General features: G+C 33.8%; 1 protein-coding gene across 1 annotated transcript in view; it reads right to left on the bottom strand.

The window, feature by feature from the left end:
- Positions 1-13,820, bottom strand: part of XPR1 (xenotropic and polytropic retrovirus receptor 1) — a 232,509-nt gene that overhangs the window by 72,603 nt on the left and 146,086 nt on the right. The window contains exons 4-7 of the mRNA XM_063104379.1: positions 10,050-10,273; positions 7,411-7,560; positions 7,060-7,143; positions 5,138-5,219 (exon numbers count right to left, since the gene is read on the bottom strand). Of these exons, the coding sequence (XP_062960449.1) occupies positions 5,138-5,219; positions 7,060-7,143; positions 7,411-7,560; positions 10,050-10,273 (540 nt within the window). The remainder of the gene's footprint in view (positions 1-5,137; positions 5,220-7,059; positions 7,144-7,410; positions 7,561-10,049; positions 10,274-13,820) is intronic.

Raw genomic sequence — 13,820 nt, 5'->3', positions numbered from 1 at the left:
CACATTTCTTTGTGAGATTCATCCTTTTATTTTTAAATTTATGTTCATCCGTGTTCTTGTATGTTGTTGTAATTTCTCTCACATTTCTTTGTGAGATACATCCTTTTTTTAATTTATGTTCATCCGTGTTCTTGTATGTAGTTGTAGTTCATTATTCTTGTCACTGTATACCATTCAACTGGGTACACTATAATTTATTTATTTATTCTACTGTTGATGAACATTTATTTGAGTTGTTTCTGGTTTGGAAACAATCACAAACAGTACTGCTACAAACATTCTCACACGTGTCTTTTCGTAGACAAAAGCAGGCATTTCTATCACAGCCAAGTCACAGGTTATTGTATGTTCAGTTTTGGTAAATAATGCCAAGTAGTTCTCCAAAGTGCTATGTCCATTTTCACTCCCACCACTACCTCATTCATTTTAATATCTCCATGGTATTCCATTGTAAGAGGGTACTTCAAAAAGTTCAAGAAAGAATAGAATTAAGATAGTACAAATCTTTCAAAGAACTTTTTGAAGTATCCTCATACAGGGGTAATATAATTTATTTAAACAGTTCACAACTGATGGGTATTTGAGTGGATTCTAGGATTTTACTATTATAAATAAAATGGCAATGAATACGCTCCTTGTATACATGTCTTTGCACCTACGTACAAGTATGTTTGTAGAATAAATTTCTAGAAATAAAATTGCTTCAAAGTATTTTTACATATACTGCCAAATTATCCTCCAAAGAGACTGCAACAATTAATACTCTTACCACTAGTATACAAGTGCCTATTTCACACCCTCATCCACTGTAAATGGTCAAATCAATAAATGAAATATGTTATACTGTTATTGTATCAAATTAAGTAAAGGTTACTGGTAATCTGTAAGAGAAACAAGTTTTAAAAATCTGAATAGGGAACTTTTCATTTTTATTAAAGTAAATATCTGGAATACATGAATTTCAGACAAATTATTAAACACCAGGTCATGTCCCCTTAAGAAACCACAGCAATTACGCACATTATTTTTTCATGTGAATGTTTGAAAAAAAGAATCGTGCTTGTACATGCATTACTACTGCTGTGTTTCTCTGACTCTCAACACTGAATCTTTCAAGTACCCACTGGGAGATAAAAAGAATAGACAGCTGGCTTTAACTATTTACCCTCCCCCCATCCTCCAACACACACACAGATCAAACAAAGAAGGGTTCTGAGGTGAGAGGACATAATATACAACACTAAATGCATAAACCACATATATTAAAAAACAAATCAGACTGTTTCACAAAACAGTCTATATTTACTCAAGAAAACAAAACCTCAACTTGTCCTGAATTTAAAAGAAAAACAAACTTCTTTTCAATTCACATAAAAATAATGATGTTTATTTTTTTCTTGTCGTATTTAATGATGATAATGATAACATCATCACGCTCATCTCGAAAGTAAAAGACAAAACCACCCAAAAACGACTAAGGTGTTTTCCTACAGAAAGAACAACCCCCACCACATATACCACATATACCTTATATTGATGTAATGCTTCATAACTATAAACATAATTTATTTACACTTACCTGATTCTTATGAGCTGGTCTCCAGCTATCATTTCACATCTCTCATCTAATACTCCCCTTCATCCTAGGTGAATTTATCACTTCTCTCCTTTATAACTCACTCCCTTCTCTTACACCCTACCTCCACTCCGGGCCAATTAAGTCTCTTTGCTCATCTGTCTCCTTCTCTTGGAATGCCTTTAATTCCATCAATGTCTAGTGTAAATGCCATTATTTCCATAAAGTCTTCCTTGATGTTCTCATTTAAAAGTAATCACTTGTTCCTTTGAGCTGTTTAGAGCATTTAACACCTTCTATTTTGTAGTATAGTATTGTTTTAATATATGCCTTAATCTCCCTGGCATAATAAATGTTATAAGGAAAGGGATTCTCTTACTTAAGACTTGTGAATTTCAAGAATAATTGTGAAATATAAAGTTTACTTGAATGAATGAATGAATGAATTATAAAACAACTCTGTAAACTTAAGGTATTAAGCTCATTTAACAGATGAGGAAAGTGATTCAGAGAAGTTAAGAGATATCCTTAAAGTCAAAATAACTAATAAACAGTGGAGCTGGGAGTGAAATCCAGACAGGCCTTTTATTCTTTCCACAGGAGCTAGCTTGATAATCTAGGTCTAGGTTTTTACTGAAGTATTTCCATTCCATGTATTCTATATAAGTAGACAGTATTCACCCTAAAGAACTAGAACTAGATTAAAATACAATCATAAATTTCATCAATATTAAATCATGAGCTTAGGACAGACAATAATTATTAGAATTGAGTTTTAATAACTGGTGTGAAAGAGAATAATACAAGTGAAAGCACTAGGTAGAGTTCATATGCTCTCTAAAAGCCACTACAACTTGGGTTATAATTCCATGACATACAAATGACAGTCTTAAGAAGAATGTTTATGAAGAAAAATGAATTCAGTACATTATTTCTCAATCATCTGCTATATGCTTGGCACTATGTTAGAAACTTGAAATACAAAAATGAAAAATACATAGTCCCTGCAATCACGAACAGTAATTGTGACAGTACTATAAACCTTACCTGTTCAGGCATTATTATGATTACTAAAAGTCCAAAACAGAATATAATGGATATCTACAGAACATCTACTTCTAAATCATATTTCTTTGCAGACATCACTGAGCAGGATTTAATCCTTCATTAATGATTCACATAATCACACAGAATCTTAAGGTGTACCAGGATTATCTGCCTTAAACTAAAAGTTCTACATTACAGAAGTCTTTGAAATTTTATGTCTTTTTTTGCTGTGTTTTCTGTATTTCACTTAATTTCATCTCTCTCCTTCTCTTCCATCCATTCAAACTTCTCTAATACTTTTTGAGCCTCTACTATGTTCCAGGCAGTGTTCTAGGTGATAAAAATACAAAGATGAACAGGAGAAACAAAAGCCCAGGCATCAAGGAGTTTACACTCCAGTGGAAAAACAGATAACAAAAACCATAAATATGTTATATCATGTCATATAACTGTAAGCACTCCGAAGAAAATTAATACAGGCTAAAGGGACAGAAAGGGAATAGACTATTTTAGGATAGGGTGATCAGGGAAGGCTTTACTAAGGGATGTAGCATTTGAATAGAGAACTATATTAAGTGAGGGAATAAGCCATGTATACATCTTGGAGAAGAGCTCTTTAGGCAATTGCAAAGTCTCTTAAAAGAGAATGAGCTTGGAGTGTTCAAGGAATAGTAACAACACAAGTGTGGTTGGAAACACAGTGAAACTGAGTATGGAGAAGGATGACAGGTTATAAAGTCAGAAAGGCCAACAGGAGCAAGATTCTATAGAGTCTTTCAGGCCATGGGTAAAGAGCTTGAATTTTATTGGAAGAAAAGCTGTAGTGGATTGAATTATGTCCCTTCAAAACTCATTGAAGCTTGAATTGTGTCCCCCAAGTTTTTTGTACTAAACTTAGCCCCCACTGTGACTGTTAAGAGGGTGGGAAATCCTGTTATGGTATTGAAAGGTGGAGCTTGAAGAGGTGATTAGATTGTAGGACCGTGCAGTAGTGAATGGATTTAAAATGGTGGCCAGGGGTGTGGTTCTGAGGGCTTTAAAAGAAGAGGAGAGTCTGTCTGTCTGTCTCTCTACTCTCTCTGCTTCCACCACCTTGCAATGTGAGACCCATGGATTGTTGTCACCATCACCAGATGGACTTTGGACTTCCCAGCCTCAGAAACTGTAAGCAATAAATGTCATTTTTCTTTATAAGTCACCCAGTCTCAGGTATTCTGTTATAGCAACACAAAAATGGACTAATACAGAAGCCATAAATGGATTTTCAATAGGAGAGTGAAGTCTAATTCACATTTTAAATAAAACTGGTGGCTGTAAGGACGCGGAGACAAGTTCAGAGGCCACTGTAGTATATAAAACAAAAAATGGTTGCTTAGACAAGCATGGCACTGGTGGAGGTGGTAAGAAGTTGTCAGATTTTGAACATATTTTGAAGATAGAGAAACAGAATTTGCTGATGGATTAGAGATGGAATATGAGGGAAGAGAGAGGCTAAAAGCTTTTGGCTTGAAAAACTGGATGAAAGGTGAGGCCATACGGAAGAAAAAAGCATATCCAGAGGTAAAAATCAAGGGTTCTTTTGTCTGTGGAAGTTTGCCTTTGAAAGGCTTATTAGACATCCAAGTAGCCGATCAGATGTCATTCAGAGAAGAAAGGATATATGCTTGGGAGTCATTACCCTATAGATGGTATTTATGCACTTGAATAAGACTGCATAGGTAGGAAATAAATGTAGACAGGAGATTGGAGAATGGAGCCTAGCAGTACTCCCCAACATTTCCATGTCACAAAGAGCAATATAGCCAGTAAAGGAGACTGGGGAAGAACCGCCAGTGAAATTTAATAGGAAAATCATCAGAGTGTGGTTTTCCCAAAATCAATCTAAGAAAGGGTCTCAAGAAGTAGTGATCAATATATATACTACTGAGGGATATATCAAGTTCTTTGGAGGTTTAGTAAGATTATGTCTCCCTTGCTGTTATATCATTTCTTGATGTTGGGAGTGCAGTTGCTTCTAACAATCGTTTCTGCCTCTTTCTGATTTTTAATTTCAACAGAATAGGAAATTGTATAACCAAACTTCTTAAAACTATATGAAAAGTAATTGTAAGTAGGTTCTGGAAAGTATGTGGGAGTGTCTCCAATAAGCAAAGTGAATGAGCTTTAGTGAATGAATTCTGCAATATATCCTCATCTGTGATCAAGAGAGCTGAGTTTCTTGATAACTGAACTTTGAAAAAGTCTGAAGAAGTTATATACATAAAAACTGGAAAATTATTTAGAATAAGAGGTCATACACTAGCAATGTTTTAAGGGATAACTATACTCAAAGAGAAAAACAAACAAAACAAATTTCCAAAAACCCTACATCGTTAGTAAGAACAAAAAACTTAACTCTGATAGATTTCTCTTTCAGTAGCTTTGGTAATTGCATGCTTGATTCCTTACAGAAGAACAGAGTATGACACAGGCATATTAATAAGAATAAATTAACTCAAAATTTAAACCACTTACCGGCAAGCACAAGGGTAATATTCAGTACAATGAATATTCCACAAAACAGGCCAACTCTAAAAGTAGTCCAGGCTGGTGCAGGCTATGGACAGAAAAACAGCACTTTTGGTATAGGACAAAATAGTGAGCGCATTTAGTATATGTTGTAATAAATCAGTAGTATGAGCCTCAAAGATCCACCATGAAAATAATATTTTATGATCTGAATTTTTATAAATCTGAACCAGAGAATCATCTTTTATCATCTTGTAATACTAGAATAGAGTTGCCAGTTAATCGAATTCTTTTATGGTAATCTGAGTTATGACATAAGATTATAATCTTAGGCATCTAATTACATATACACTGAGTATTTTTTTTATAAGAAAGATTTGAGATGCAATTTTATTTTTACAATTTATACATCTTTAAGTTTTGTAAGTCAATATTACTCAGAGTTTACATAAATGATACTATAAATAACAATGAAAGACAATGGTAAAAATAAGAACACATCTTCTAATAATACCTATACTATTATACTGGGATAACTGAAAGTGAATTTTCCAAAATATACTGGAGATTCTCAAGAGACTGTTACAACAGAATCGCCAGAGTGTGGAGGTTCAAAAAATATTTTTCTATATTATAATCTAACTTTATATTTAGAACTGATTTTTAAAACTACCTTTTTCTAAAATAAATTATATAATGTGCCTGAGATTTTAAATGGAAAAGAATGAGTAACACAAATAATAATACTATGTACTTAAATATTTGCTATGAATGTTATAAAAATTTTTGTTGTTGTTGTTAGAGGTGATATTACTTCAGTTATTTTAAATGTTTTCCAATGTGGTCTTACCATTTTATCTTCCACCAGCAGCATATAAGAGAGTCCCTGTTCTTTCAACATTTAACATGATTAAACTTTTTAATTTTAGTCATTTTAACAGGTGTGTATTATCTCATTGTGGTTTTAATTTGCATTCCCCTGCTGCCTAATGATATTGAACATCTTGGCACATGCTGATCTTTCACCTGTACGTATCTGATGGAGTGTTAATTCAGGTCTTTTGCCCATTTTAAAATTGAGTTATTTTGTTATTATTGAGTATTGGAGTTCTTTCTATATTCTAGATACAAGTCCTTTATCAGATATGTTTTAGAAATATTCTCTCCTAATCTGTTTCCATTTCATTCTCTTAACAGTGTCTTTTTTAAAGAGCAGAGACTTTTAACTTTGATGAAGTGCTTTTGCTGTCATTTCTAAGAAATCTATGCATAACCCAAAGTTTTGTAGCTTTCAATATAACGGTCTTGCATAACTTTTGTCAGAATTCCTACCATTTCATATTTTGATGGTATTACAAAAAACATTGTTTTAAAATTTTTTGATATCCAATCGTTCTTGCTGTTATATAGACATAAAATTGATTTTTATATACTGATCTTATATTCTGCAACCTTGCTAAAGTCATTATTAGTTCTTTTATTAGGTTGTGGAAACTCTTATTGATTTCAATTTCACTGTGGTCAGAAAACATATTTTGTATGACTGAAATCCTTTTAAATTTATTGAGACTTGTTTTATGACACAGAAGACACCATTTAATAAATGCTTTTTTTAGCATAACTGCTGTGTTTTGGATGAAGTTATACACATTTGAACACCCCATATCATAAAAAAAAAAATCTCATTTTAATCATTTGATGAGAACAAGGAGTTAGCATGTCAATAATAATAAATAGGAGAGGGAATACAGGAAGACATTACAATTTATTGTGAAGTGAAATCTGGCATCTAATTTTTAAAAAGCTAAAATAAAAATAGCAACAACTACTTTAAAACTTTTGCTCGGATTTTTTTTAAAGTAATAAAAAAGATTGTGTTGATTATTAAATAGGTAAAACCAAACAAACTGCTGGGAACAAACACTAACCTGAGCAGCTCCCAAAGGGGGGACACGTAAACGCTTCATAGCCTTTTGTCTGTCACCATCTTCAAGTTCATTGGTCACTACAGCCTAGAAAGATAAGTTATTAAATTCTGACATAGGCTATACTAAATTTGAGTGATGTATAAGTAATCTTGTACCATGTATATATATGATATTCTTATAACCTCTGGTGAATGTATACTTATAAAGCAAAAGAAAAAAATCACAAATAACACTTCATGTATTCAAAGCTGCAAACTATGTACAAAGGAGAACAGAAATGAGGAATTATTTCTCTATAATAAGACATAAGTATTATTGAAAATGTGTTGTAAATAAGTGGGATTATTGCACCTCAGTTTCAGAGATAAGCTGGTTGATTTTCTTGCATGTATAAAACGGGGCCACTTCTACATGAGCCACTCGCCAATCTGCTCCACGACATGTTTCCAGAATCTTGTCATGCTTTTTAAGGATTTTTCGAAACCCTGTAAAATTCAGGTTCTACAGAAAAAATGAGAAACACATCTGTAATTTCTACCACCATCAAAGAAGATGAAAAATAATAAGCACCAAGCATTGACATAGGTGACTGGACAAAGTTTGAGAACACAGGAAAATGGCAATACTTTCGTAAAGCCATTCACTACTAAAAGGGTGAGATTCTTCTTATTTCATGTATTCATTTCAAGGTAGTGTGCTGTCAGCAGCAACAACAAAAAAACCCTTAAACTATGAACTCTATTATTTCTCTTCCAAGTAAATTAATGGAAGTCCTAAACTTAAAACATTCTAATTTCCATTTTTCTATGTACAATGACTCTCAAAATAGCTAATTTATATTATTTTGCTGCTCTGGTCAAAACAATATTTTCAGAAAATGTTCTGCATTTATCATTCAATGAACACATTTATTTAATTTTTTGCTTTTTGAAGGACTGGTATAGAAATTCATTGCCGCCCGCTACCATGCAAGCATGTATGCACCAGCAAGAAAATGGAAGATCATACAGTTCTATTAACTTTCATTTTCCTTCCATTCATTCTGTCTGGGGATAGAAATGCAAAGAAGACTCAGCAAAAAAGAAAAAGTGAGCATACTTATACGGTTTAGCTGAAAATGGGTAGGAGTCCCTACTTTTCCTGAATTTCTACAATATGAAAATACTATACTTTTCTACATTCTCAAATTCTGTTGTTCTTTGCTCAACATGCAAAAAAGCAGAAAACTGCAGATTCAAGGTTGGATCTATAAACCGGAGATCTCCCAAATTTGCTGATCACATATCCCCATCAGTAAAAAATAGAATACTCACTCTAAAATAGGCTTTGCTTTTGCTTACTTGCTTATAATTTTTTCCCTCATACTTTAATATATAATCATAAACACTTCTTGGGGTGCATACACGATGACTTGGAGATAGGTTTTAGTCAATTTTCCTTTCTCCCTCATCTCAAAGTAAATGTATTCTTATAGAATAGACAGCTCCAAAGAATAGAGCATAGAACACAACTTTTATTAGTAACTGTTTGTTTTCCTAAGGAGCTTTTTATAATGGTCCAAAACAAAAGTTACTGGGAAAGTTAATAAAATAAAATTTAACAAGGGTATTTCCCTATAACAGACAAGAATAGTTAAAGAACTACGAAATGCTAATAATGTTTTTATAACATTACAGGAAAGAGAAAATACATTTTGTTTCTTTTAGAAGTTAAATTATAAAGCTAGGGAAGAATTTCAAAGCAAAGGAATTTATCATTATATATACACACATATATACATACATAGATATATATAATATAATTACTTTTCTACTAAATTTTTTCCAACTGGGTTCTTCTCTGAATGATAAAAAAATTGATAAAATATTAAATCACCAAAGAAAGAATTATGAAAGAGAAAGATGAAAATAAGTACATACATTAACAACTTAGATTACTGCAGATATGGGACTTTAATTACTTTCTATTTTAAAATTCTGGGGCTGGCCAGTTAGCTCAGTTGGCAGAGTGTAATGCTGATAGCACCATGTCAAGGGTTTGGATCCCCATACCAGCCAGCTGCCAAAAAAACCCACAAAAATTCTAATACTTACCCTGTAATACTTTTGTTGTGTATATGGTATATTACTCTATGATGATCCTAACCACTAATTATAAGTAATCACAAAAATAAAATGGAAAAAAATAATGCATAAGGTCTCTCTAGAAATTAGGGAGATACTTTTGCTTACTTAAATGTTTATTATTGAACAAATAATTTGTTTTTCAATTAAGTTCTTTATATGTAGATTTAACTATGTAAACAAACCTATAAAGAATTACAAATAAATGAATACCCTATATTTCTATAACTTGCATACATGGAAGTATGACTTTTTCAGATTGGGTTTTAAAAATACTGAGTGATATATCATAATAGCTTAGATTTTCAGTCTCTACAAACATTTGCTATGACCTAATTTCTCAAGATTTTTTTTTTTTTTAAATACAGTTGTATTGCTATCTGTGGCCAAAAAAATGGGAAGTATTCTTTTGGTGGCAAGTTGAAAGGATCTTTTGTTTTACGCATTAGTTGCTGAAAAGTTAACTGTCCAATTGCTTTTAAAGAAATTTTACTACTGGTTAGGAGGAATATAAAAGCTGTTACATAGACAACAATGGTTGGGTTGGCATGTATTTCTTATTTCTACTCACCACTACCAGAGCTGCCTCTAAAAATCAAAAGCAAACTAGTCTTTGAGTCAAGAGCTATCCTTGAATATTGTATATGTTTTTTAGAACAGAAGTCTTGTTAACATTGTTTTGCTGTCTCTGATACATAGTTTTTAACCAAAAGAATATCTGAAATCACAATAAGATCTCCAAGAATAATGACATGCTAAGGATTTTCCTTTTTGGATTGACCTCTTAGTACAGTTCAAGGTGATTCCATTTATTGGAATTTCTCATTTACTTAGAAGTGCCATTCTCCAGTGTAAGAATCCAAGTACCTGATAGTTCTGCAGCAGGATAAGACTGAGGTAGAACTCGCTGAAGGCCAGTTTAAGGTCTTTAATGTTCCTATGTTGAACACGTTCTTCATGGGACAGGTGGAAGACTGGCTTTCTGCGTTGTCGCAGCGTAGTAACACCAGTGCTTTCTTTCTGAGCATCCAGTGATGACTGAAGTTCATTCTGAAGTGTAGCAAACCTGCGCTGAGCCTCTGCGAGCTTCTCTATAAGAAATACAACAGAATTGTCAAATCAGTAAGATAAAAAAGCTGGTAAAAGTTCTCACTGACTTCTGAATTTTTACTAATTATTCTAGTCTGCTTCTCTAGGATTTTGAGGAAAAAATGTTACACGTAATATTTAGAACTGGATATAAAAAAAATATTATGGTGTAACACTCTCATTCTAACCCATACTTTTCTCCCCACAAAACCTCAAGTGTACCCTTTCTTTTCACAGATGAAGAAATAAAATATAAAGAGATACTAAGAGTGAGAATATAAAATGGTACAGCTGCTCTGGAATTTGGAAAAACATTTGGCAGTTCTCAAAAGGTTAAACATAGAGTTACCATATGATTCAGCAATTCCTAAGAGAATTAAAAACTATGTTCACACAAAAACCTGTACACATATACAAGTTTGTATTCATGATAGATGAAAAGTGGAAACAACCCAAATGTTCATCAACTGATGAGTGAACAAACGAATGAATAAACAAAAAATATATATAAAATGGAATATCAGCCATAAAAAAGAACAAAGTACTAACTCATGCTACAACATAGATGAACCTTGAAAAGATGTTAAGTGAAAGAAGCCAGACACGAAACATCCCATATCGTATGATTCCATTTATAAGAAATATTCAGAATAGGGAAATCCACAGAGATGAAAAGTAGATTAGTGGTTGCCACAGGCTGGGGGAGAAATGAATGGGGGAGTAACTGCTAATAGGTACAGGGTATGTTTTGGGGATGATGATGTTCTGCAATTAGACAGTGATGATGACTGTACAACTTTGTGAATATATTAACAACCACTGAATTGCATACTTTATTTTATTTTATTTTTTTTTAAATTTTATTTTGTCGATATACATTTTGGCTGATTATTGCTCCCCATCACCAAAACCTCCCTCCCTTCTCCCTCCCCCGCTCCCCCCCAACAATGTCCTTTCTGTTTGCTTGTCGTATCAACTTCAAGTAATTGTGGTTGTTATATCTTCTCCCCCCCCCCCCCCCGGTTTTGTGTGTGTGTGTGTGTGTGTGTGTGTGTGTGTGTGTGAATTTATATATTAATTTTTAGCTCCCACCAATAAGTGAGAACATGTGGTATTTCTCTTTCTGTGCCTGACTTGTTTCACTTGAATTGCATACTTTAAATAGGTAAATTTCATGGTATGTGAATATCTCAATTAAAAAAATGCTGTTTAGAAATGTTTCTGGTTATACAGTTTAGTGCACTTGGGCTTTAGATTTTTAATCTGCTGTACTTCACATTTCACCACATTACCTCTCCAAGATAGATGTTACAATAAGAGACTAAGATGGGCAAATTATGTGTTTAAAAAATTAAGTATACCTGGACATTATGTGTTTGTGTTGTACATACATTTAAAAATAGTTACTTTGTAAAACTTTTCTCCCAAGGTCACAATTTTGTACATTGGAACCAGTCAATCTGGTGTTCAAATACTTGCCTTACTAACTGGCTGTATAATTTTAGTAAAGTTTTTTTTCTTTCTTTTAACTTTCTCAGCTTTTCATAGATAAAATAGAGACAATACCAACTCCCTCATAAATTGGTTGTTAAGATTAAATGAAATGATGTGTAGAAAATGCCATGGGACATAGTTAGCACTGAATAAATGATGATAATAATTACACAATAATAATAACAAAGTATTATTTACAACTCATCCTTTCTCAAGGTTATCCCCTTCTTTGCTTTGTATACTGCTATAGTGTCTTGTCTTCCTCTAACCTTTAGCATTTTTGTCTCGTCTGGCCTGCTTCTTCATGATTCACTACTCTCGCTTTTTCTTAGAGAAATTACTTCTATAGGATGCTTCCAAGATTCACCTCTATCCTTAATCATTTACATGACCTTCATTTTCTTACCTTTGATAATCTATTTCTTCTTGTATGTCCTATGACCTCAAATTATATTCAAAACCAAAATCACATTTCCATTCCACTTTCCAAATAAACTTTATCCATCTATGTGTGTCCATCCATATGGGGTCTACTTTTAGCTCCTTAAGACCACTCTTACCCCTTTCCATCTCCAACACCAACTACATCCCCCTGAGGAGCCCAGAAAATACTCTCTTCACTAAAGCGTATAGAAATACATTAGTGAAGAGAGCACCTGCATCCTTGAAAAGCTCTACGTTTGCTCTCCATTGCAGGCCAGGGATGGTCATGAGAGATGTATCCATTGAGATGGGGTCCCTGATTTCAGTGGAGATGAAAGGATCCTGGAACAGAAAGGCCAGAAGGCAGCACTTAACCATCAAAACAAGGTGGGTATATTTACCATAAAAGTCAAAAGGCAAATTAGTAATCAGAATGTTTTTGCCCACAGATTTTGGCTGTGGTTAATTAATCATGGTTATCCTTAGAAATGAGATAAAGGAGCAGCCTACTAGAATATTGGTTAATTGATGTAAGAGAAAAACCTCCAGGTCTGGTGGTAAAACTTGATTTTAGTCACCACAATGGAGAGTTACAACCTCTTACCTCATTCCCAGATCTAAGCTACTTCACACACCTAGAGACTGAAGGCTCCCTTTTGGATGGTTTCTGCAGTACTGCCACAAGTATATACTGTAAATCCTCCTCCAATCTTTTTTCAAAGAGCCTAGAGGGCATTTACTAGAGTGACGGTGCACTGGGGGAAAGGAAATAATCTAGGCTTTCCAAGGACTACTAGACATTGGCTTTCATATTAGTTTCGTACTGTTGTATAACAAATTACCACAAACTTAGATGCTTAAACAAACCCCATTTATTAGCTCACAGTTTTGTAGAAGTCTGGGCATGATATGGCTAAGTTCCCTGTCAGGATCTCATAAGCATAAATTGAAGGTGACAGCTGGGCTTCTTTCTCATCTGGAGCTTGGGTTCCTCTTTCAAGCTCATCTGATTGTGGCAGAACTCAGATCTTTGTAGTTGTTAAGACTGAGGTTCACATTTCCTTGCTAGCTGTTCGGGTCTGCTTTTAGCTCCTAGAGACCACTTACCCCTCTCCATCTTCAATGTCAGCAACAAAGAAACTTCCTTGTGTCAAGTACCTCTCTTGTGCTTTAAATCTTTTCCCCCAGGAATAGCTCAGTACCTTTTAAGAATTCATCTGATTAGGTTGGGCTCACCTGGTATTCTACCTTTTCTAAAAGTCAACTGATTTGTGACTTTAATTAATCTGCAAAATTCTTCACAGCAGCACCTAGGTTAGTGCTTGACTGAATAACTGGGAGAAGTTATGTGTATGGCAAGGCAAAGAGATCTTGAAGGCCATCTTAGTATTATGCCTACAATAGCTCTGAACTGATGCAAATTTCTGGAGACTGAAAACACCATTGTGGTCCAGCAATCAAACTGTATATTTATGGAGTTCACATGATAGATGGAATATCTGCCCAGGTTTGACTCTGAGCAGACCCAGTTGATCCACAGACTCACCCTATGATTACTTTCTGGAAGTTCCAGGAGCTTCCTCTTACGAGGATAGAACTGTAGAGATTAGTGCCACCATCAGAGACTTGAAA

The sequence above is a fragment of the Cynocephalus volans genome, chromosome 8 (genome assembly GCF_027409185.1).
Source record: "Cynocephalus volans isolate mCynVol1 chromosome 8, mCynVol1.pri, whole genome shotgun sequence".
In the NCBI taxonomy this organism is placed as follows: Eukaryota; Metazoa; Chordata; class Mammalia; order Dermoptera; family Cynocephalidae; genus Cynocephalus; species Cynocephalus volans.
This window is presented reverse-complemented; position numbering and strand designations above follow the sequence as displayed.